Source organism: Drosophila navojoa, chromosome X (genome assembly GCF_054131105.1).
Source record: "Drosophila navojoa isolate 15081-1374.11 chromosome X, UAZ_NAV_1.0, whole genome shotgun sequence".
Taxonomy (NCBI): Eukaryota; Metazoa; Arthropoda; class Insecta; order Diptera; family Drosophilidae; genus Drosophila; species Drosophila navojoa.
Genome location: NC_142895.1, coordinates 13,113,394 through 13,139,776, shown reverse-complemented (window position 1 = coordinate 13,139,776; position 26,383 = coordinate 13,113,394). Strand labels below are relative to the sequence as shown.

Sequence of the window (26,383 nt, the reverse complement as noted above, 5' to 3'; positions counted from 1 at the left end):
ACGAACTAGTTCTTTGTCGTCTCTCTCGCTTTCAATTGTGGCAACCTAATGGAGGACTAAATGAAGCCTGTTCCATTCCATACGGTTTCAGCACTTTGTGACCAGCTATAAAATTGAATACAGACATGTTCTATTCCATATTCCATTTGCTTTCACAACACTCCATGTGTTCTACTCAAGGCAAGGCAACGTATCAATCAAAGCGTAAATCGATGCATGTTCCATTTCACATCGTTTCTTCGTTCTTAGAACTAAATGTGTGTGCGAATTTCTTTTGTTTTTGTGGACCTGTTACAAGCCTTCGACTGATATCGATTGCTTGTTCCATTCCATTTTGTTTTTGTCTTTTTACTAGATTTCTGGCTACTCTCTCACTCTATCTCTCTCTATCTCTTACTCTTTCTTTGCTTCTAAGTGTGCTGAATTGGAGTTCGAATCAGGCGCAGGTGCAAAACCTGCCAGTCAATTGGGCATTTCTCTTTGTGTTTACACAAAAAAAAAATACAAAAAAAAAAAATAAATTATTTAATTAATTACGTTTTGGGATACGATCTAGGGTATAGCAAGGAAGGGGGCAAGGATGTGTGGGGGGGCTGTGTCTTGGTCTCTGATCGCAATCGGCTCACTGCACCGTTTCATGGCCAGCAACGGGTGTGGGCAACGGTTGCTGCTGCTGCTGCTGCTGTTGTTGTTGCTGCTGCTGCTGTTGCTGCTGTTGCTGTTGCAGGTGTCGCAAGCGGAAGAGTCGCAACGTCATCCAGGAGGCCAGGGTGCCCGGCACCGGCATGGGCGTGTGCTTTTCGAGCGCCTCCTTCTGCAGCTGATAGCGATAGAGCAGCGAGCCGGCAATCAGCGCCGAGACAATGGTCGCCGAGATGACCACAATGAAGAGTATGCTGAAGCCCGGCACCGGCATGCAGATGCCATAGACGACCTCCTCGCTGATCTTGCCCTGAAAGACGGTGACCGCCTCCTGCTTGGAGTCCGGCGAAAAGGCCAGATCCGCCTCGGAGATGACGTCGTACAGCCCGCTGACTCCGACATCGGCGCTGCGCACCTTGCGATCGGAGATGACCAGCGATCGACGACGTCGGCGACGCCGCTGACTGTCCGACGGCGACGCTGTCGTTGTGGACTCCGCGGAGCTGTTGGCCATCGGCTCGTCCAGATCGATGTGATCCTCGCGCGGCTGCTTCAGCGCTTCGGCTTGCGGCCGGTAAACGGGGCGCGGCACATCGTCCAGCTCCGATTTGGGCTCCAGGGAGCGTGGCCCGGCCATGGGCACGCCCATGCGTTTCTGCGCCTCCAGCTGGCGTGGTCCGTGCGGGAATTTGCCGCTCTTCTTCAAGCCCAAATACCGTTCACCGTCGCCATCCAGATCGTCGTCGCCAAACAAATCGGAGAGATCGACCTCCTCGTCGGGATCCTCGTGCACGGGCCGTGGCTGCAGGCTGCCGCTCTTCTCCTCGTAGAGATCTGGGCCAGGTCCGCCCATGTTCTGCTTGTGATCGTGTATGATGTCATCGTAGAAGATGTCATGGTCCATGCCCATCGATGAGCCCATGCCCATGCCCAGGCCATGGTGTATCTGGCTCTGCGAGCCATGGCCCATGCCAGCCGGCGGCATGGCCAGATCCCTGTGCAGATCGTTGTTGCTGCTGCTGCCCATCGCATCCCCAATGTGCACATCCTTGCGCTCGTGGGCATTGCTAATGGCCGGGCCCAGTCCATCGCCGGCGGCCGTGTTCTGACAGTGATCCAGGCACCCATGCCGGCAGATCTCCACCTTGCACTTGATGTGCACGCTGAGCGCATCCGGGAACTTGAAGGCATGGAAGAAGGCATACGTAATCACCGTTGCCCGCTCGTCGGGTGCGCGCGCCTTCAGGAAGCGCGAAATCATCTTGGGACGCAGCACACAGCCAAACTCGTCCGACAAATTGATCACGTGTCCCGATCCGTCCGAGGCGACGCAAGACTTGACGCGCATATCGAATTCACCTGCCGAATGAGAGAGAGAGAGAGAGGGAGAGATTGATTGACTGCTCGATTGATTGATTGACTGATTGAATGGCGCACTTACCGCGATAGTCATTGATGGCCACGACCAGGGTGAGCGTCGATCCTAGGGGGACTATCCCGCTCACCGGCGGCGCCCAGGGTCCCTTGCCATGCTGTATCTCCATCCAGCAATCGACATTATCGCCTGCGCGGAGGAGAGCAGAGGATATTATATACTTGTTATTACTTTAGTTTTTTCTTTTGGGGTCAGCTAATTGAAAAAGGCAAGCACAGGCGGCCATGCACGGCGCACAGATACCCTGTAATGTTAGGATTGATTTGTAGGTCCAAAGTCTGGGCAGTGTCTGAGCTGCATCAGATAGTTAGAGCTCTTATATAGCTCGCGTGGCTCCTAAACTACGCGGAAAGTGCTTAGTGTGTAAGCTTTGTGTAATCGATATTTATCGATTAGCTAACGTTTTAGTAAACTTTACTTTTATACATATATTTTTATTCTCAGGCTTGAAACATTCAGATTCTATAAGTATTTAATATATATTTTAAATGTATACCGAGCGATCTAGTCTGAGCTCGATATTTATCGATTGTCTAACACTTAAATAATTATCGGTATATTTTTTTATACAACTATATACGTACAGCGCTTATAAGTTTTCGGTATACATTTAAAATTGAAATAAAACAATCCGTTTTGAAATCGATATTTATCGATTATCTAACATTTGAATTCGTATCATTATAATCTCATTTTTATGCCATGTATTATATATAGCTTATATGCATTTTTAACATATATATTCAAAATTCAAATAAAGCTATCTGGCAAGAAATCGATATTTATCGATCTTCCAAATATCGTGTGATTAATTTACTTGTTCATAAAAATATGAAAATGTGTAAAAGGTTTTCAACTAAATATCTAACTAACTAAATATGCATCGATATATATCGATATTTAAGAAATTTAATGAAAATAATGAAACAAATATATATCCATATATATATACATATATCGAATGAAAAGCTGTTACTAACTGAAATGTAGAGCAATTAAGAGACTTGCGCTTGCATACAGACCAAGTCTGCCTGGTCTGCCTCAGCCTTTCGCCCTCCTTGACCACATTTCACTGGGAAGCAATAAAGAAGAGAAAAGCAACGGCCAAGGGCCCAGGTTACTTACCGCGAAAGTCAAGCTGTATTACATCCAAATCGGCAATTACCATTGGGGGCTTGGAGGCGGTCTTCTCATAGTCGTTGAACCACTCGCAGCGCAAGCGCTTCGCCTCGTCCCAGACCTCCAGCAGATCCTTGTCATACTGCACGACTACCTGCGGTCACAATATGCCATTTAGCGGTTAGCGATTTAGTGGGTTAAGTAAATGGGGCCCCAACTGCCAGAGCCCCCGAGCAGGTGAATGCCCAGCACGTTGGGGACGTGGGAAAGCGCTCGACGTTTAGCGATCGCTAATCGGTGATCGGTTATGCGGTGCAGCTCAGTGTGATCAATGCTCCCATGGGCTTTGCTTTTCGCATACGGATCGTACGCTATCTGTATGATGATCATTCACATTCGGGCTCCATGGGAATATTCATTAGGGCGCTCTGTTTGCTGATCGCCGTTCACAATTAACAATCCCTTTGCTTTGCCCTGCGTTCATTTGTTCATATTCATGCTGGCTTTTCATGTCAGTATGTCACACTCTCTCAACTAATAATAAAGCTGATCATTAAGCTAATTGTAATTGCAATGATCCTGGTTTACACAAGACGGGCTACAATCAATGCATGATCAGTCATTTATGTGATTCATCTATTGTATGAGTAGTATTATGATCACTCTGTTCAACCCTCAGTACTCCTATGTATATAGGGCTAATGCTCATTGAAGCTGGATAGCAGAAACTTTGACAAGAGTGAAATTGTATCAAGATCTGTATTAATATCATTATTGATCAGTTTGCTAGTGCCCTTTGATCACTCTGCTCAGATCATTTATCGATCCACCGTTTCACCTTCACCTTTCAGTTCACTTTCCCACATCCCCTCGTATTCTCCACTTACCGTATTCTCATAGAACTGGCCATTGAGATCCGGCTTGGTGCCGCAGCGTGAGTACGAGATGCGGAACGAGAAGAACGTCTTGCCCGTCGACGGCGGCACATAGACACAACGTGGATCACTGTGCTGTCCTGCTCAATACCAAATACAGGATTGTAAATAAAATCGTTATCTTTTTGGGTTTAGGTCTGGGCTTACGCACCTTTGGAGCTGACAATGCCTTCGAAGGGATTGGAGAACGTCAAATGGACATCCATGTGATCCTTACCGCACATGACCTCCAGTGAAACTATGTTTGGCATACCATCTGGCCGATCCATGGGCCACAGTTCATTACCAGCTATGACTAAACTAAACTGTAAATGGAGAGGTAAAGATTAGAGATTAAAGATTAGCTATCGATATTGTTATGTGAATGAAAAGCTTTTATGGGAAAGCTCTTGATGATTTAACAGACATTTAAGAGAGAGAGAGATTTAACTAATAAGTTCTGATGGAGTGTGGACTAAAACAGAGCTTAAGGTAGATGTTTGAGTGTCTATTGCCATACTAATCAAATATGCTTTCCGTACTTGGTTTCTACATTCCACAAGTCTATTTCTTACATACTCTAACTGTCAGTTCTACTTACACCAAGTGTGCTTCGACTGTCTGACAAAGAAGTTTTGGCGACTCTTCAACCTAAACATATCATCATATCATGAAATATACTCAACGACAAATTTTCGACCTCTACATAAAAGGGTTCCAGGACCCTTCTAATGGTGTTTCACATACTAAAATTAACGAAATAATTCCAAAACTCGCTTCTATAATGAGACGTCTTCTTGTACAGAAGGTCATTGAGCGCCTTGCAAAGAATTTTCTGGGTGCGTTTTAAGAGAGATAGATAAAACGCTATTGAGAGAGAGAGAGCGCTAGAGCAAGACAGATAGAAAGAGAGCTAAAGAAAGAGACAGAGAGAGGGAGTGGAAGAGATAGATAGATAGATAGATAGATAGATAGATAGATAGATAGATAGAGCTATAGAGAGAGCAAGACAAAGAAAGGGAGTTAAAGAGAAGGAGTGAAAGAGAAAAATCGAGAGTGTGTGAGAGAGAGAGAAGATTGTCTTGCTATATTGTAGCCTTAACATCCAGAATAAAGCATCAGCTTTCTAGAATCTCAAGGAGTCTTTAGCCACCTCATAGAGTAACTCTTCGAGCCATCTTAAGCTGCATCAAAAGAGTTTCTAATCTGAAGCGCAGACAAAGTCTGAGCTGAGGGCGCTGCTGATGGTTAGCGAGATATTTGAGTTATTTCTTAACTGGTTTCGCTTTGCTACACATTTGGCCAAGTGTGAGAATCGCTATCAAAGCCTTAAAATAGCTTGGCTACAGTTGGCGGCGTGTTAATTGACTTTTGTGGATGTAATTTATTATGATTATTATATTCGACTTCTTCTTCGTCTTTAGCTTCTGTTCGTTTCTCTCTCTCTCTCTCTCTCTGTCTCGCTTTCTCTCTCTCTCTCTCTCTCATTGTTGAGCAGTTTTCTAGGTTCGTGCATTTGTAGATCTTAACTGATGAGACTGACAACCAGATATGTAGACCGTTATAATTTCTAATTAACGCGATTCCCACTGGCAAAACTTGACACCTGTTGCTGCTGCCACCTGCTAGCAACAGGTAACAGCCAGTAACCTGCAACCTGCCGCTTGCAACTTGCAACTTGCAACTGGAACTGGAATGACTTTGGCTTTGGCTTTGGCTTTGCTTTTGGCATGGCATTTGCTGTGCACTTGACTTTGGCTCTGGTTAAATCTGTGCATGGAGTTGCCAGCGTTGCCAGAGTGTTTCGTTTTTCGAGGGCGTTAACCCCGCACCCCACTCAGTCGACGGCCTTGCAGATCGCCAATCGATTTATTGTTATTCATATTCGATCCATATGGCATACATAGATTTATTTTTAATTACATCCCGCCAAACATGTTGCCAATAAAAACGAAATGCAGCGAGCCAAGTTTCCGCTGCGCATTGAGAAAGCAAATTCCAGCAGCCGGAGCAGCCGGAGCAGCTGCCTCTGCCTATATTTGCATACTTGCCCCAAGAGCCTGCCACATGGCGAGCGCCGAGCTCCTAGACGACGAGATCTTTGCCTGAGTTGGCTTTAATTGAACGGCAAATGGAATTTCTAGCTGCACTTGCAGTAAAAGTTGATCCCCACACACACAGCAGCAACATTCAAAAATGCCACGCCTACTTTTGCAGGCAGCCCAGCCTGACTGACAGCTGTGCTGGGGCAGAGACGGTGCCAAATTGTCTGCACTTACACTGGCCCGCCGCACCGATGCCAGACGAGAGCATCCTCTGAGTCGCAGTCAGGGAGTATTCAGCATCCAAGTTTATTATTGACTTGAATCAAAGATTCCGAAATACTCCCAGAAAATGTTTATTTGAGAGGATCTAGAAGAGCTACAGAGCTCTATGTAAATATATGTATTTAAGTAAAGCTGTGTAGTACAACGTAATACATTTTTATACCCTGAACCCATTGAAAATGGGAAATCAGGGTATAATGGTTTTGTTAAAATGTATGTAACAGGCAGAAGGAGGCGTGGCAGACCCCACAAAGTATATATATTCTTGATCAGGGCGACGAGCTGAGTCGATTTAGCCCTGTCCGTCTGTCTGTCCGTCCGTCCGTCCGTCCGTCCGTCCGTCCGTCCGTCTGTCCGTATGTTTGAACGCGTCGATTTCAGAAGATACAAGAGCTAGAGACTTCAACTTTTTTTTAAAATGTCCGTATATATCACGCGGATATCAAGTTTATCACTAAAAAACGATAACTCATTCCGATACTTTTTTATCGATAAAAAACCTTATCGAAGATCACTAAAAAAATTTTATCTCCTACATCCTCCAAGCTAGAGTCTCCAAATTTAAAATGTATATTAAGACGCATGTCATACAATTTCGGTTTTTGTCAAAATTTACCCCCCACCCCTAAATCCACCCCCTCACCCTCATCTTTGTAAAAGTCGTATATCAAATACTAGAGACTTGTGCTTCGGTATACACATACATTTAAACATCATGATTACGTTCTGTAAGTTTCATTACGATCGTACGTCTAGAAATTATATTATTCAACAAATAAGTTCTCCTAATATTGCCAACACTGCAGCGCAACCCAAGCGCAATAGGTTATAAATTTATAACTCCTACATTTTTAGAGCTATAGTCTCCAAATTTTAAAAGTATATTCCAATGCATTTTATACAATTTCGGTTTTTGTTATATTTTGGATACCGGCTCCAAATTCACCAGAATCCCCAGTGAATGTCAGATTCTAGTATAGCTAATTGTGAATGATTTGACATGTTTTTTTTAAATGCCAAATATTCAATAGAATATGTAGATCATATGCTGAAAGTTTCATTAAATTCGGTTTAGTCAATCGACGTTAAAAAATAACAAAATGTTTGGCCAATTAACAAACGCACGTGCTGTAGCAACAGCAGTTTTCCAATACGTGTGCACACATACATTTAAACATCTTCTAGCACATTCTTAGAATCACATCAGCAGTTAGTTTCGTTTAGTTCTGCTAGATGGCGTTGCATCAGTGAATCTATTTCAGTTTTGACATTGCGAATAACAACAGAGGAGTGGCGTCATGGTAGAGGGCGCGGTGCTCGATCGCGAGGTCCACGGTTCAAATCCTGCTGGGCGTATTGTAGTTTTCTTTAAATTGCTTCAAAACTTTTATATATTTGTGATTAAATTTCTCTTCTATTTTTTCAAAAATCGAAATTGAAATTTTAAAATTTTTATTAGTTTGGTTGTTCTTGCACATTCTTAAAGTCACATCAGCAGTTAGTTTGACTTAGATTTGGTAAATGGCGCTGTAGCAGTGAATCTATTTCAGTTTTGACATTGAAAATTAAAACAGAAGGGTGGCGTCAAGGTAGAAAGCGCGGCGCTTGATCACAAGGTCTCGGGCTCAAACCCGGAGCGTGTCGGGATTATCTTTTTTAATTGTTTCAAAATTTTTATTTATTTAATTAAATGAGTTTTCTATTTAATTTATATTTTGAAATACATCGAAATTGAAATTTGAACCATACTAAATGTGCTTTTCTATTAGTTTGGTTCAGGGTAGTATCTAGTCGAGCACTCTCGACTAGAGTTTTCTTACTTGTTATAAATAACATCTTAACTTGTCCCAAAGTCAACATGTTTGAAGTAGTTGAAAGAGAGAGAGAGGGAGACAGAGACAGAGACAGAGACAGAGACAGAGACAGAGACAGAGAGAGAGAGAGAGAGAGAGAGACAGAGACAGAGTGAGACAGGGAGAGACAGGGAGAGAGACAGAGAGGCAGAGACACAGAGACAGACAAGGAGAAAGACAGACAGAGAGTGAGAGACAGGAAGAGAGAGATAGAGAGAGGGAGACAGAGAGAGCAATATTCAGAAGGAGAGAGAAATATAAGAGAGAATATAAGAGAAGAAAAGCAAAAACTAAAAGTCGAAAAGCGAGAGCGAGAACAAAACAGATAGAGAAATCTAGAGAATGAAAATGGAATAAAGGCTAAGCATATGTACATTTCATCTTTTACTTCCTTCTCTCTGTCACTTGCTCTATTTTTGCATATTAATCTATGCTATATACATACTATGTATCATCATTATTATCTATGTCCATATCATACCTAAAGTATGTATTTCTTAAACATACTTGAGAAGACACATCGACGTATATATATATAGATTCAATATTATTTATTATCATTACATTATTTCTATATTTATATTTACATAGATTCCACAAATATGTCAAATATTATATGGAATAAACCGATAATCTATTCAAGCTAATATGCCCCGCCTAATCAAATGTGTACAGGGTGCATCAACAAGCCCATTTTGCATAAGTCTACGACTATGTGAAGAACTGAAATGTTGATTAAGTTTATTTTTCATTATAATTATATGGAATTAAAATGCGCAACAAACGCTAAAGCAAATTCTCAGTTTCCGAAGCAAACAAATTCGCATGATAAACACGAATTAAAAATATAAATATGCGATTGGGGCGTAGACGACTGCGTCTATAAAGCATTATAGAGAGAAAAATAAATATAATATATACGAAATATATACCAAATGTATAGATCTAGCAGATCAGATCAGATAATTTGTGTTTTTACAACAAACTTTCTATATAAAATATCAGCTGTATCAGTAATGTATGCCAATATGCTCAGCTGAACTGTGTGAGCGAGTATACACAACAATATTTATGAATATGTTAATTATATTCAATTAATGGCACGATTGGATTGAGTAAAACAACAAAAGTCGCCAATTGAATGCCCTAACATGGGCATCATTTATAATTATTATTATATATATATTCTATATATATTATATTTTTACATATATATATGATTTATATTTCGAATTTCCTTCAATTATATATAGAAAGACATTATCAACATTGCCTAAATGAGCTCCATTTAGTATAGTTAAATAAAATATATTAAGTAGCTGCACAGCTATAGATTAGACACATAATACCTATGTCTATCAGATAACTGATTCTGGAAGCAAACCTACTGATCTTACGAATCATAGCTATATAGCCGTATAGCTAAGTTGTCGTAGCTCTGCTATGAAATTCTCCAGCAGAATTTGTTTTGATCTCAGTGATAAACAAACTGGATGAGCGCAGGGGCACATAGAGCGATAGATAGATAGAGAGAGAGAGAGCGATAGATAGAGAGAGAGAGAGAGAGAGGTAATTTTGTGATAAGCACAAACATCTCTACCCCTCTCTCTCTCGCTCTTTCACTCCCTCGCTCTACTAGTGTTAAGGCGCTTCAAGGTTAGAAAATGCCGGCTGGATAGCGCTTAATAGAATATCAGCATGACGTGACTATTTCGTAACGCCTAGCATAACGTACGTAGTTATGTATGTACGCATACTGTATACGAGAGGCACGCAGACAGCCAGACAGCCAGACAGTTGGACTCTTGGCGCCTATAAAAGCGAGGCACCTGGAGACTTTGGGGCTCAGTCGAAGCGCGTCAAGCTGAGCGGCATCACGTAATAGGTAAATCAATATTAGCGATATCAATATGGATCGTTGGGCGAATCGTGTGGCCGTCGTAACTGGCGCCAGTTCGGGCATTGGAGCCGCCAGCGCCAAAGATCTGGTGGCCAAGGGCATGATCGTGGTGGCGCTGGCTCGCCGCGAGAATCGCCTGCAGGAGCTGAAGGCCGAGCTGCCGGCGGATCAGGCCAAGCGCTTCTACTATCGCGTCTGTGACGTGGCCGTGGAGCAGCAGGTGATCGAGACGTTCGCCTGGATCGATCAGCAGCTGGGCGGCGCCGATGTGCTGGTGAACAATGCGGGCATCGTGCGCAACAACACGTTCCTCGTGGACGCCAACAACGGCGATGCGCTGCGCGCGGTCCTCGAGACGAACGTCCTGGGCGTCAGCTGGTGCACGCGCGAGGCCTTCCAGTCGATGCAGAGGCGCAAGGTGGACGACGGGCACATCGTGATCGTGAACAGCATTGCCGGCCATCATGTGCCCATTGTGCCGCACATCAGCCTGAACATGTATCCGTCGTCAAAGTATGCGATCACCGCCATGACCGAGGTCCTGCGCCAGGAGTTCCTCAACAAGGGCGCCAAGACAAAGATCACGGTGAGTGGCAAAAGATTGCCATAGATACCTATATCATTAGCTAATCTCTTCCCCTTTCTACCACCTTGCAGAGCATCAGTCCCGGCGCCGTCGACACTGAAATCATTGACAAGGACAGACTGGCCGGCCTCGGTGAGTTCCCCATGCTGCGATCGGAGGATGTGGCCGATGCGATCAGCTACTGCATCCAGACGCCTCCGCATGTCCAGATACACGATCTGATAATCAAGCCCATTGGCGAGAAATTCTAGAGACGCCCAAGTAGTGGTCGCTGCCCATGGATACCCAGTTTAGTTATATTTATTGCCACGCCTTCTTTTTTTTTTGCACTCACAATAAAATGTTTTACGTCTTGACACAATTGGCGAACATTTGCACTACTTATTGGGCTCAAAGTCCAACATCCAGTATACCCCATTTGCTTATATGTATGGGGTATATAAACAAACGGAATGGAATGATTATATTATGGGCAGCTTATCAAATGTTGCTCTGTTGATCTCTCCCACTCACTGTCTCTATCCCTCTCTTGATCTGTGGCCCAGTCTTCCTCTCTCTCTCTCTCTCTTCTATCTGCACCTCTCTCTATCTGTCTGCTATTATCATTTCATAGAGACAGTGACCAGCCCACTCATTTTAGATTAGTTGTATAAACAATCTAAGCAGATTCTACCTATAGCAAACCCAATGATGGATTGATGGATTTGATTAAGCACAACAAACATCTAGTATGGCGATAATTTCTATAATTTATATTTGTTTACGTATGTATGTGCATGTGAAAAGTTATGTACTAAAGCAATTATATGGACTACTCCTATCCTATCATCATCTTAGCTGTGTATACCCTAAGAAAACTTGGATATGCTGATTTTTTGAGCATGTTTGTAACCAGAGAATGTTGACAGAGACATGTCGATCTAGTTGCTTGAGTGGATCTTACATTGTATCACAAATCATATTGAAGAGATTGCACTAGCAATATATCATCTAATCGAGCACTTGTCTTACTTGTTACATAAGTATTATAAGTGCTCAATTATAGACTTGATCTGAATGAGTGTTTTAACTTACTACAAAAAAATACCTCCAAAGAGCTTTTGCTGTCTAGTAATACGATTTGATATATGGGTATTACAGCAAATGCATTTTATAGAGATCTTTTGGATAACAAAGAACCTTGTCATACAATGTAAAATCTATATTATATTTGTATATACTTCTATAAGTACTTTATTATATATACATAAAACTGTCCAGTAATCCAATAGATGACCGGCAAAAATTTAACTCACAGTGAGTATTATAAATAAGTCGATTAGTCGCTTCTTTGAAATGAATCCCTAATAACATTTTTAATATCTAGAATACTTTGCCCTTAACAATGCTTCGAGCATGACCGAATTTGACCAACAACTTGACTTTTAATCAAGGTAAACAAAATACAATAATGAGAGAGACAAAGATAGAGATAGATAGGAGAATACTGATTGTTTTGATAAAGTCCAACAGCCCTCTCACTCTCTCTCACTCTCTCTCTCGTACTGATAACGAGCGTTCGAGCAATGTTAATATCAGCATGAGCAACTTGAATCTTATCATATTTAATATTCCAACTACTTGAACATTACGGTAAAGATAATGCAGACGATTAGTAGTGCGACACCGGCTGAGCAGGTGCGTAAAACAAAGTAGCTAATAAGGTGAAGAGAAGAAAATAATTGGAATACTGTTTACGAATCGAATTGAGCGCTTATCATAACATTGAACTATCTGGCATGGCTAAAGAGCTCTCTTTCATTTACACTCTCTCGCGGTATTACTCTCGAACTTTTTACTTGTACTAATCTGTCTTTCTTTCAGTCTCTCTCCCTTTCTCTCTATCCCCCTATACTTCAGCAACCTTTCTTAAATTCCTTTAATTCTAGTATAGCCTATTGTAATGTCTGGTTAATCTTATGTGATTCAAATTGACTTACCATTAAATGTAAAATAAATATACAGCTACTAAGTCTAAGGTCCCACAGCCGTGTAGGACCTTTTTGTGGGCTCCACATGCTGGCGATGTGGGCGCTGCGGCTATATCTGCAAAGAAGAAGAAGAAAACGTGAGTACGTATTCAAAATAAAGACATAAATATAAATGAAAATGTCATGGGAGTGGAGCTAGACACAAGTGTTTGGATAGGAGCTGAGCACAGTGGTGAAAAATGATTGTAAATGCCATGAAATTCAAGTGAAATGAGAGATGAGACCATTTAAACCTGGATCCATACTCTACTATACATTTGCATATATTTAATTGACTGTATATCGATAATTGATTCTTTTACAGTTACAAAAGTCGTAAAAGTGCATTTACGGTTATCTTTAATGGCATTACCTATAGGTTACTGCGAGTAATCGCCGTTGAGATTACGGATGAAGTCGTCAAACTGACCAACCTCAAGGCAAATAAACTCAGACGAAATAAACATTTAACGGTCGTACACAATGGGAACGGCATAGATGTATGTATATATATGTATGTATGTATGTATGTATGTATGTATGTATGTGTGGATGGATGTAATTAGCTCTTTTAGGGCTCATAAACATTTGAATGGGTGTGAGGCTTGAGTAGACAACTGTTAACTCGTAATAGCCTATTTGGCAGACATTTAAAATTAAACAGGAATGGTTATGCTATGGGTAACAATAGATGCAAATAGGTCAATGGGTCAATAGTGTCTGAGCTAGTTCTAAGAGCTATGTATATTGACAAATGAAGATCTATAGACTTCTTAGAGCTTATTGTTAGTATATCAGAGTATATGTATATATAAATTTGTATTTATAAGTCTAGTGTACTATAATCCACTATCGTGTAACGCTCTCTCTCTCTCAGATTTCATTTGCCTCGTTTTTATGCACTTTGCCCCACTGTGCTGGCAACCGCCAATTAGCTGAGAGCTGGAGCTAGAGCTGGAGTGGGTGGCACAGCGAATGCGGCTAATGAAAAGAAATTGCCCAATTGTGAAAAACTCGCTGGGAGAGCTTGACGAATGCGAATGCGAATCCGAGTGCCAAGTGCGAAATGCATTTCGCCTGTCGCTCACGCTTGGTCCAGTTTTTGTTTTTTTGTTTTCTTTGCATCTGGTGACCCACAAAGGCACTAAATTATTGAGCAAGCAGTGAAACACATTTCGTTTGTATACCTATCGATAGATTTGAGAGATTGTAAGTCTCAGGGTTTATCGGAAAGCTGTGGAAGACAGTTGGGAAGCTGCATATAGAGACTGCTTTGGGCTAGAGAATGCTACGACAGCTGTTGCTCAGGGCTATCGATAGCTATCGATATATATACCCCATTTAATGGTAAATCTAATGAAAATGTAAGTTTGAGCCTTAAAAGACTATCAAGTATTATAATCATTAATCAGACAGCTATGGCGGATAATCCATGAGGAAAATTGCTTTATCGATAACTATCGATAGCAGGCAAATATAAGCACCTATACAGCATAGCTGCCTAAAGCTTGATAGCTATCTCTCAACATTAAGTCTCGATTCGCTTGCGGTGCTTAACGCATTCCTCCGCGAGAAGAGAATAAATAGTTTTCCCATCCTCAAAGCCCGATTCAGGTTCAGATTGCATTTAACCCGGGCAGCCACAAACCATAATTGAAATTAAGTAAACGACAAGTGGCCTGAAGCCCGACGAATTGCGGCTTCCCTTCACTGGGGCCAGGTGGCCAAAGCTCCATTGTTTGCTGCCAAAAAAGAAAAAAAAACAAAAGAAAAACAAAATCTGTGCCGCAATTTATGTGAACGCCCCAACAGCCAAAGCAATTTGCTTTATGATATTACGAGGCTATAATTTAAAGCTACTCAAATTTAATAAATGAACAATATATGCATAAATTTTAGAGTGAAAAAAGAAAAACACAAAAATTAGAGAGAGTGTTGAGAAAGACAAAGAGAGGGAAAGCGCAAGAGAGAAAGAAAGAGAGGGAAGGAGGGAGGAATGGAGAGATATGGAGTGGGCAAATTCACTTTTATGACAAATAAATTCAAAAGCCAATCAAGTTAAGTTAAGCTTAAAGATTTAGCAAAAAGACTCCGAACTTGACTTTATATGTGCGAAATTTCGATTGAGAAGTATTGTCTTTATCGGATACAATTATGCTCTCTAATATATCCAATAATATACTAATACATATGTATATGAATTGTGCTCACTGAGAAATCTTGAAAGCAGCTCAATTGATCCCGAACAATCGATTCAATTCAATTCTTCTCCATCAATGCGGCGATTGGCAGAGATATATATATTTTTTATACATATAAATTCCATTAAATCGAAAACCATATCAAACTTAAGTTATTCGAGCATATGATTACCAAAAAATATTGCGCATTTTTAGTTTAGACGACTTTTGTTTAGTAGAATCCGGTTATAACGACTTCGCTTAAAGCGTCCAACCGGTTATGTCGACGAAAATTCGATGTCTTGCTGGGTTCCCATACAAACTTATATGAAAGAAACCTTCTGGTTACAGCGTCCGCCGGTCGCTATAGCCGGATTCTACTGTATATCCATATCGTGAGCCATGTTTTACTTTCATATGCAGAAAAATAAGATATGCTAGGTATCATCTGGTCGTGCACTTTCCACCAGAAAGAGTTTTTAGTTATCTCAACTTTGACTATGCCAAAATCTAATGAGATTTATCAATGTCAAATGCCAGTCGCTTGTTAGCTGTAGAAATTCGCTGGCCAAAATTGTTTGCTGGGGCTAACAAACTGCACAAATTTCATAGAGCATGACAACAACAACAACAACAACGACAACAATGATAATAATAATAATAATAACAACAACAACTTATTCAAATAAAAATTTGTTCAATTTCACAGCGAAATTTTTGTGGAGAGTTCTCAAAATAATTTTGATAAAGCCAAGTCAAAAGGCAGCATTTGGCACTTTCACTGCAATTTTGCTGAAAGACAATTCGCCGACATTTTGGCCATATGAATCATGGTAACAATCAGCCGGCCAACTCAGGCAGTCAATCAATCAGTCAATCAGTCAATCAGGCGAGCGAGTGAGTGACTCAAATGGACCAGCCCACAATCATAATAAAAGCAAAGCAAAACAGATGAGAAGTAGGAGGTGAAACATGAAGAAGAAGAAGAAGCAGAAGAAGTCGAAGAAGCCGTTTGTTTTTCTCTTTTATGATTGCCTGGCTATTTGCGCACTTTTACCGCCAAAGGGGCGGACGGGGGCGGGCTAAGCTCAAACAACAGGTGAAAATGAAATCGAAATTGTGTTGAGCTGCTTTCAATCGATTTGTGAGTTACAGTCCGAACAAAAGGCGAACACACACATACACACACACACACGTAGATACAATGAGACTAAAAGATACAAAATGCAGATGCAGAGATGGAGATGGAGATACAGATACAGATACAGTTGGCTACTTCCACTGTCCGCTTGAATTCAAGCGCAAAAATGCGGTCAGAATCGCGCGCAGAACTGTAAATTGTAAAAAGGCCCCGAAGAGGCGGCTGATGGGGAGGGCAAAGAGAGGGAAAAGGCAAATATAAAAGAGCCAACAACAAATGAATCAATAGAAATGCGATTCAACAACGGTAAATTGTCTGCTTATAAAGTCTAAACAGCTGCTTGTTTTTTTTTTGTGTTTGTGTCTTACTTTATTATATTATCTTCTTCTTCCTTAAGTTTTTTTTGTCTTTAATTTGCGCCCAATTAATTTCTCTTTTTTGGGCAGCGCATTTTCACTCTTTGCCCGCTTTTAAGTTGGCTAATTGGCCGATGCGTCGCACCGGCTCTCGATCATAGCTGACGTCGCGTAGATCACATCAAACCCACTATTTATCTACCTCAACCTACCATCTAGCTGTAGCTTTACCTCAACCTCTACCTCTACCTCTACCCTACTTCTACCTCTACCTCTACCTCTACCTCTACCTCTACCTCTAGCTCCACCTCTACCTCTAGCTCTACCTCTACCTCCAGCTCTACCCTACCCCTACCTCTACCTCTACCTCCACCTCTACCTCCAGCTCTACCTCTGCCTCTACCTCTACCTCTGCCTCTACCTCTACTTCTACCTCTACCTCTACCTCTACCTCTACCTCTACCTCTACCTCTACCTCTACCTCTACCTCTACCTCTACCTCTACCTCTACCTCTACCTCTACCTCTACCTCCACCTCTACCTCTTCCTCCTCTTTATTCTCTTTCCTAACTGTTTAATGCTAATCAGAAATTAAGAGATCTTTGTTGTCGAACATTTAACATGTGCAGATCCCCTCAAAATAGAAATTGCAATAAAAGCAACTTCCTGAATTTATAACGATATATTGCAGTTATAGAAAGTAAAACGGTTATGAATATATTCCAAGATCTTATCATATGAATAATAAACATCATTTAGCTAGCAAACAGTTTTAATGTAGTTCTGGCAGGAAGCTTAGTATATTAGAAATATCACATAAGTGGAATATTGTGTGATATGAAATCTGATTCGATATGAAGAAGGCAATTAAAAGAAACTGAGGCAAAATAGACAAATCTCTTAAAAATTTCAATTGATGTTCTTTGTTCTTTCTTCTCTAATTAATGGCGATATTTATAAACAATATACATATATATAATATGAAAGAGCCTCTAATTATAAACGGCTCATGGTCATGGCAAGGCCATGGCAATGGTAATAAATAATTCTCGGACAGAAGATAAGGTTGATTTACAAGAAGCACAAATCCCGAAAATATTAAATAAAATCATCTGTATAGAGTCCAATTGCAGTATCTCTATATAATATGCCTAATTATACATATTTATAATAAACATGATAAGCTGCAACTTTTTAAATGAAAACCAAAAAGAAATTCTTCGAAAGTTCAGTTCTCTATTATATAATGCTGAGCTATGCTCACAGACTGTGACCTAGAAAATCCATTGTGAGGCGCTGCGATAGACCCCAAGCACGAGGGCTGCCTTGATCTTGGCCAAGTTGGATCGATCGACGTCATTGTGTCTAACTGTTTTGCATGTGGCGGCAGCTGCTTCCAACTAACTCCCCCACACGAGTGTGCCCTCCGCTCCACTTCCCCCTCATCCACCATCCTCGCCAACTTCGACGAATTCAAGCCCAATTAAGTGCGCCTGGCACTTGGTCTTGGGATGATGCATTTGAGCCGCAAGCTGACGGGCCTAAATATGTAAGCCAAAGAAAGTGGCAGGCAGCGTGTGGCAAGGGGCGAGGGGGGGGGGGAGTGGGGTCGGAGGGGTGGGGCGAGTTGCCGGCGTGCAGCATGTTGCACGCTCCGCTAACGCTTAATTAATATGAATGCTGGCTGCCACAGCTGCTGCCAGTTGCAATTAACCGAGCCGCAGGTGGGCGTGGCTGATATGCTTATTGGGGCATATGCCAAATACTAATGCATTAGCGTATCGAAACGATGCGGAATGAAACGAAATGAAACGAAATGAAATGAAATGAAATGGAAAATCCAATTGTCGCCCAGTTTTCACTTTTCTTTCATGCAACTCGCTTAGCGGTTAATTTTGGCTTTTTCATTTCTCATTTTTGTTTTCTTCTTCTATCGGCTATCAAAAGCAGGCGGCGTGTGTGTGTGTGTGTGTGTGTGTTGTCTTTTCGGGCTTGGGAAAAAGACCACTTTCCAATCGAAGCGGAATTTTCACACACAGACAGCAAGTATTTAACGGTAAATCACCGAACAAAAACGCAGTTAGTTGTATATTTATTTTTATACCACTTTTTTTCGTTTACTCTGTTATCTCTCTCTCTCTCTTTCTCTCACTCTGTGGGTGTGTCTCTCTCTCTCTATCTCTCTCTCTCTCTCTCTCTCTCTCTCTGTTTCTCTTTCTTCTCCTTTTTGCAAACATTTATTAATGGTAATTATAAACTATATATATATATATATATATATATATATATATATATATATGTAGTATATATATATATGAAATTGGTTCACTTTCTTTTGCACCTGATTTTAATTAAACTGGTTTCTAGCGCCCGAACTGGTCTAGTTGGTAATTGTTAATGGGCATCGCTGGCCTCTGGGCGCTCCACACGTTCATGGCCAATGCAATAATAATAGCCACACTGACAATAAGCATAATAAAAACAAAAAGAAAGGCCATATAAAGCGGTAAAATTTAATTTTTTTTTAAATATGTATAATAGAGATAAAAAGCTAAATGTACTTGAAGCTCGACAGCATATTCTGTATTTATGTATATGTGTAACATATATACTTATAAAATGATATAGCTTATGCCAGCTGCTTGATTATTCGACTCCTCAACGAATTTACTAATAGCTCAGCAACATCGAATCATTATATTTGTTAGCTGTACGGTCAAATCAGTTTGATTAATGGATTTTTGCCTAATAACTAAATCTCACAAATATTTAGTAATTTTTCTATTATAAAAAAAAATAATAATAATAAAATAAAATTAAAATTAAAAAAAAAAAATTAAAAATTTAATGAACAATAAAGAGTTATTTAAAAAAAAAAACATATTTTTTCAAATAAATATATTTTTAAATAAATATATTTTTAAATACATTTAAAAACATAAGAAAAATCAAAATCGATACTAAAAGTAATAACAATATTTAATTTAAGACCATTAATTAAAATAAATAATAAATAAATAATTTAAGAGAACTTGTGAAATTATAAAAGTTTTATTTGAAATTTTTTTCGGTTTTTTTTTAATTTACATTTTATTTTTTGATATAATTTATTTATATTAAAATTTTGTATTATATCATTTTATATTTTTATATAATTTATTTATATTTAAATTTTTTAATATATCATTTTAATAATAGATATAACTTAATTCAGTATGAATTGTTTTTTTTTTTTTTTATACCCTGAACCCATTGAAAATGGGAAATCAGGGTGTAATGGTTTTGTTATTTTTTTTTTCTTCTAGTAACTTTTATAAATATTTCTTAAAGCCTTAAGCTCGAAGCTTTTTCTTTTTCTCACTAAAATTTGTTTTCTATTTTTCATAATTATTAAAAATTCTAATGCAGCCTAAATAGTTTTTATCTAGCAAATTTAATAGTTACAAAATAATTTCAATTTATTAAAAAATATGCATATACAAATATATATTTTATTTATTATATACATATTTTTATTGTTTTTTTTTTTTTTATTCATTTTTTGTATTATTTTTTTTTTATATATATTTTTTATATATTATATCTTTTGTTTTATATATTTGTATAAATTTTATATAACTTTTTATATAAATTGTAATATATGTATGTTTATTCTTATAGGCAACAGTGTGGCCAGATGTCTGTAAATTTCTATTTTATGCAGCTACCTAAACTGTCTATTAAATCGTCCTAATGATGACAATATTTGATTATTTGTTATGCCATTTGAATGAAGTGCGATTGCTTAAAGCATTTCAAGCGACTTGAATGGCTGCATTAGGAATCCGAGTTGGAACTGGAATTGGTATTGCAATTGGCCAAGTGCCAAGTTTTTGGCTGCTTGCGCAGCTGTGCCTGCCACAAGATGCAAATTGTCTGGCCGTGGCAGAGGGCGAGGGCGAGGGCGAGGGCGAGGGCGAGGGCGAGGGCGAGGGCGAGGGCGACAGAAGTTTTCTCTCTTGAGCTTTGCCGTTGTCAACGAACGACAACGTGTCAAATGTCCCAACAAAGAAGAAGCTTTTGGTAGAGGAGGGGCTGCAAATAGTTGGCACAAGTTTGCTTCTGGGCATTGCTGCTGGCAGAGTCCCGTTTGTTTTGTTTGCGAACGCCCCAGCCGCTCTTTATCAGCGCCTGCCACATGCGGCCGCATGGAAACTAACTCTCATTTGACGACAATATGCAAACGATTCGCAGACTGACTTTTCCACTGTTTAAATATGAAATCTCATTCAATAGAGAGTGAGAGAGGGAGAGAGAGGGAGAGAGAGAGGGAGGGAGAGGGAGCTGCATATCATTGACTGACTGACGTTTCGTGTGCTCTTGACATGTGCCTCACATCCGATATCAGCATTACCCAGGTGAAGTGTGAAATTTGCCTGCTTCAGCTCTGCATGGGCCAAGAGTCTAGATAACAGGCTACTGGAATGGAACCGGAACGAGTTCATAATGGCTTTAAGCTCATGTCAAATTTGACGTGTAGCTAACTAATGTTTGTTGACAAACTGCCACGATTTCTACTTAAGTTAAGATCAATAAATAGCAAATGCCATTCAAATGTCCTTAACTGGAAGTCAAATTTGTCATGTAGTTAACTAATGTGGCCAACACTCTGAATAAAGTTTGACTTAAAATAAGATCTACATACATATATGTATATCTGTTGCAGCTTTTAAGCTGAAATTAACTTCAGTATCTAAATCGCAGAGTCAAATTAGACTTAAGATAAGTTCCCCAGATATTAAAGAGTCATTCCCATATGCGAATGCTCAAATCAATTGTCAAATTTAACATGTAGTTAGCCTTTGGACATGCGAAGCTCAACTGGCAGAAATGACTTTGCTCTATTAATTATAATTTCCAAATTAGAATACTAAGACAAATACGAAAATCGGTATTTTAATACTAAAGTATTTAAAGTCTTCCTATACGAAAATAATATCCAATATATAAAAGATGAAGACAGTCTTTAGAAATAAAATTTCAAACTTAAAATACTACTTAAAAAATACTTTTTCGCATGCTACAAAAAAATTGGTATTTTAATACCACCGAATTTTAAAGCTTTATATACGAAAATAATATCCATTATACATACATATATACAATATAAGAAATAAACTCTTTAGAAATTATAAATTCAAAATTAAATACTTTTTCGCATGCTACAAAAATTGGTATTTTAATACCAAAGTATTTAGAATCGGTATATACAAAAATAATATCCAATATATAAATAATAAGGAAACTCTTTAGAAAACAATAAAAAAAAAAAGATCTGCCTCTCATGCTACAAAAATTGGTATTTTAATACCAAAGCATTTCAAATCTGTCTATACGAAAATAATATCCAATATATAAATATTAAAGAAACTCTTTAGAAAACAATCTAAAAAAAAATGATCTGCCACTTGTCAATTGACTCTCAAATTCGCTGGGCAAACTCAAAATACAATACCAAAAAAAGTTAAGTAGTTAGTAAGAAAAGTTTCTACTTCATCTCTCTCTCTCTCTCTCTCTCTCTCTCTCTCTCTCTCTCGCATTTACAGTTGAGACTGTAAATTTCTTTTGGAATATTCATTTGTGGGCTTAATGTGCTTGCATGTTCTTTCAAGTCAGCCACCGCTGCGGCTTCAGCTCCAGCTCCAGCTCCAGCTTCACTCTCCCTTTTCATTCATTTGGGCTTATCGAGATGCAAACTGATTTCCATTTCATTCACTCGTTCATTCATCATTCAAATGAGGGGAGGGGGGAGGGGGGGAGGCGAGAGGCAGTGTTGCCGCCGCATGTAGAAAGGCAAAGAACAGTTAGACGCCAGAAACACGACAACGAGACGTACGAAACAGATGAAGATATCGAGAAATTGTTGAAAGACGACGACGGAGCAGCAGCAGCAGCAGCAGCAGCAGCAGCAGAAGAAGAAGAAGAAAATACTTGTTAAGCTGCAAATTAACATTTTATGAGGCAGGGCCCAATCGCGTGTTAGCCAAGCTGTAAATGTATCTGTAGCTGTATCTCTATCTGAATTGGAAATGTATCTGCGTGTGTGTGTGTGTGTGTGTGTGTGTGTGTGTGTTCTTGTGCGGCACAAAAAAAAGTAGCTGGCCAAAATCCAATTGACTTGGCCAACAGCTCATAAATTATGCGTTATCAAAGAGTTGGCCGAAAGCTTATAGGGCTCGAGAGCCGTTCATTTTGTTGGCTTTTAGCCACAGCTGTTGGCCAACGGAAATACACCTGAGCGGAGTTCAATGAGCAAATGTCAATTGAATTCAAATGATGCAAAAAAATAGCTAAACAAGATCAGATATATAGCCAAATCTAGTTAGATTTTAAGGCCAACACTAGACTGTTTGGAGAGGACTTTATTAGCTCGCTCTCTCTCTCATCTCTCTCTCTCTCATTCTCTCTCTCTCTCTCTCTCTCTCATCTCTCTCTCTTCTCTCTCTCTCATCTCTCTCAGCTCTCTCCTTACTCTCTCTCTCCTCTCTCTCCTCTCTCTCCTCTCTCTCCCATCTCTCTCTTCTCTCCTTCTCTGACTCTCCAGTCTCCCTCTCTCATCCCTCTCTCAGCTCCTCTCGACTCTCCTCTCGACCTAATCATCTCTCTCTCTACCGATCGTCTCAGCTCTCAATCTCTCGTCTCTCCTCTTCTCATTCTCGTCTATCTCTCCTCTCTGGCTCTCTCCCTCTCTCTACTCGCTCCTCTCTCTCTCTCTCTCTCTCTCTCTCTCCTCAATCAATCAATCTAGTGGATCCATAGTTGCTATAGATATTATTATGGCTAAACAAAACCAAATATATAGCCAAATCTAGTTAGATTTTAAGGCTAAAACTAGACTGATTGGAGAGGACTTTATTAGCTCGCTCTCTCTCTCTCTCTCTCTCTCTCTCTCATCTCTCTCTCAATCAATCAATCAAGTGGATCCAAAGTTGTTATAGATATTATTATGGCTAAACAAAACCAAATATATAGCCAAATCTAGTTAGATCTTAAGGGCAAAACTTGACTGATTGGAGAAGACTTTATTGTCTCTGTCTCTGTCTCTCTCTCATCTCTCTCGTCCTCAATCAATCAATCAAGTGGATCCATAGTTATTATAAATATTATGATAGCTCATTATTGTAGATTTTATAGATATATGTATATATACTATAACAATCCTAGTCGAATCAGCATTTTCTTATCTGAATTAAGATCGTTCTCAGGTATCTTCAAATATGTTCCCAAGAATCATGGAATTCATCAATTTGAGTCTATAATAACTGAGGGCTTTCTTTTTTGCATAAACAACTGTCTAAGACTCTATTCTCAAGAGAAATACCCTAGAAAGAGTGAGAAAAGAAGTGAGAGAACACGCCCATAGATCAAATAGTTGCTCGAGTGACATGAACGATGCGATGTGATGTCTGCTTAGGGTGTTGCAGAGCTTCTAAGCCAAATGTAAAGGGAATATCTAGATAATCAAGTAGCTTAACATTTTAGCCTGAAGGACGTACAACTTTTCAAGCAACACTCGCACACATCACAGTGTGTGCAATTGAAATAACGGTTAATGTTGTCATTCTCTTGTATAATTGGCGTTGCCAACATGCATTAACAAGCGCTGCTATTGCTGACAGCGCTGCAAGGAGGAGAGCCCTAATACAGTTATACATATATACAAGCACAAAACGCATACATAGACAAAAGCAATTAGATCGCTCTTATATTTCTAACCGTTTACTCTTATACTATTTAGCACTTACCGTTGAAAAGCAAATGTCCTCGTTTTTAAGTCTCTTGCGCGCACGCACTCGCCGCTTGCTCCTTGAAGGCTGCGCTCAATGAGAGCTTTCTGATCTCTCTCTTTCTCTCTCTCTCTTTGTATGTGTGTGAGTTTGAGTGTGTGTGTGTGTGTGTGTTTGCCGCACTAAATTCTTAAGCGAGTGCATAAAATGTACCAGGAAAATAATGAAAAAGAAGACGAAATAAAAGTAAATCAAATAAATAACGATACGAAAAAAAAGAACAGAAACGAAGCGCTGCTGTTGTAGTCGTAGTAGTAGTAGCCGTAGAAGAAGAAGAACATGCAAGTACGCTGAAGAAGAAGAAGAAGAAGCTGAAGTGAAATCGACACAGCACGTAAAACGTAAACGTAAATAGGAACCAGCCAAGCAGCCAGAGAATACGGCATACAGCATACAGCATACAGCATACAGCTTACTGCTTACTGCTTACTGCTTAACCAGCCAAGCAACTCAGGTGAAATGCGGCGGTGGGGAGGTGGCTGCCGAGGTGGGAGCGAGGGGAGAGGGCAGGCGGGGCTGCCATATCATAAAGTGTTTTTCACATTGAAGAGTTGAAAAGTCCAATGATGATGCCAACTGATTAGTGATTAGTTGCCATTTGACACATAAGCTCGCTCGCTCGCTCGCTCGCTCGCTCACACACTCACTCCCCTCGCACCCGCTTTAATGCGCCGTCTCTCTCGCTCTCTCATTCAAGCGCTCCTCTCTTCTATGTGAGTGCCGTTGTCGCTTGGTATGTGGATCGCAGACGAAGAGAGCAAAAGGAACCAGCAGCAATACAGATGCAGGTGCAGGCGCATGACTACGGTTGTGTGTGTGAGTGTGTGTGTGTGTGTTGTATGTGAATGGAGAATGTGAATGGCATTGGGTAAATTGTCAATAAGTAACGAGAATATGGGAATTTGTGAGAAAGGAGCCGGTGGTGGGAGGGGGGAGGGCACACGATGACAAGCCACTTTTTGTGGGTCGTTTTGATATGTGTGCGTAATGATTTTTATAATATTTGTGGAAACCGTGAAATACTTTGATTTCGGTTGATTTGTTTTTATGTCCGATTCTCGATTGAGCAAGCAAGAAAAGCATAGAGGACAGACAACAGACGGCAGACGATAGACGGCAGACGGCTTTTGTGCTAATTGGAAAAAATTAGAAAGCATGAAATGCCGAATCCGCTTGCACCGCAACAGAAGCCTCAATTTCCTAATCCCCTTTGGCGTCTCCGTTTCCCCCATGCAACAGGCTATGCAGCGGTATTTAATGCAAGCTCTTCTTCTTCATACGGCTTATGTCCTATTTTGGTCTGATTGGAGTCCAATTGGCATCATCGCACGCACACAATTCTCGTTTCTGACAACTTTTTGTTGCACAGTAAATAAAATAAATATATATTTAAAAAAAAAAAATAAGAAAAAAATGTAAACACCGAAAAAAATACGTTTTTAGTTTACGAGTTTTTTTTCAATTTTTTTTTCTTTTCTTTTTGCTATGCAGTTGTGTTTTTTTTTTAGTGCTTAATTACCCACTCAGGGTTAACTTATGTGTCTGACAACAACAACAATGACAACAGCAACAACAACAATAACACTCACTTCACTCTGTGATCTCCGCTAAGTCTGTGTGCTTTTTTCTGTGTGTATGTGTGCGTGTATTTGAATAACGGTAATTGCGAAAAGAACAACAGCAAGATACAAAATACAACAAAAAAAAAAGAATTTAATACACTGGCACTGGCGGCACTCGGCGTCTGCAGCTAGAGAGCACGAGACAAAAAACGAGACTCGTTCACGATCCGAGCGGAATTCGGATTTAGTTTCGGAGACTCAGAATCGACTGTTCGGATTCTGTGTTAGATGCGCCAAGCGAGCCAAAGACGTGTGAACTCGTCGAGCGACGAACGCGAAATACACGCGAGCCAGCCAAGATACTTTCTTTGGCCTCGTAATGTAACTGTCGGGAACAGAAGAAGAAATTCAAGACAAGACAAGCACACACACACACAGGCATACACAGCGGCACACATACACTCGCACACAAACAGACGAACGCTTGCGCACATAGTAAAATCTGCGGCAGAGTAGAAGCAGCCGCCTGTGAC

General features: G+C 40.1%; 2 protein-coding genes across 3 annotated transcripts; one reads left to right on the top strand and one right to left on the bottom strand.

Moving 5' to 3' along the window:
- Window positions 1-494: 494 nt before the first annotated feature.
- Window positions 495-26,383, bottom strand: m (zona pellucida domain-containing protein miniature). Of its 2 annotated transcripts, none has more exons than XM_089264089.1 (8): window positions 25,878-26,383; window positions 24,247-24,417; window positions 12,756-12,861; window positions 4,283-4,436; window positions 4,084-4,211; window positions 3,203-3,350; window positions 2,084-2,206; window positions 495-2,001 (listed from the first exon to the last, which is right to left on the bottom strand). In XM_089264089.1, exons 3-8 carry the CDS (start codon window positions 12,831-12,833, stop codon window positions 623-625), a joined length of 2,010 nt encoding a protein of 669 aa, XP_089120215.1. In that variant the 5' UTR covers window positions 12,834-12,861; window positions 24,247-24,417; window positions 25,878-26,383; the 3' UTR covers window positions 495-622. The 2 variants fall into 2 exon arrangements, with proteins under 2 accessions (XP_089120215.1, XP_089120216.1); XM_089264090.1 differs by having other exon boundaries at window positions 24,247-24,410.
- On the top strand, window positions 10,121-11,140 carry LOC115565330 (farnesol dehydrogenase). The gene is made up of 2 exons (XM_030390433.2): window positions 10,121-10,776; window positions 10,848-11,140. Exons 1-2 carry the CDS (start codon window positions 10,201-10,203, stop codon window positions 11,025-11,027), a joined length of 756 nt encoding a protein of 251 aa, XP_030246293.1. The 5' UTR covers window positions 10,121-10,200; the 3' UTR covers window positions 11,028-11,140.

Bases quoted from the DNA above. Each gene is read 5' to 3' on its own strand.
- LOC115565330 (XM_030390433.2), top strand. From the start codon at position 10,201: ATGGATCGTTGGGCGAATCGTGTGGCCGTCGTAACTGGCGCCAGTTCG. The intron at 10,777-10,847 runs GTGAGTGGCAAA...ACCACCTTGCAG, and splicing joins GCGCCAAGACAAAGATCACG to AGCATCAGTCCCGGCGCCGT.
- m (XM_089264089.1), bottom strand. From the start codon at position 12,833: ATGTGGAGCCCACAAAAAGGTCCTACACGGCTGTGGGACCTTAGACTT. The intron at 3,351-4,083 runs GTAAGTGGAGAA...TTGTGACCGCAG, and splicing joins GCCAGTTCTATGAGAATACG to GTAGTCGTGCAGTATGACAA. The intron at 2,207-3,202 runs GTAAGTAACCTG...TCCTCCGCGCAG, and splicing joins AATACAGCTTGACTTTCGCG to GCGATAATGTCGATTGCTGG.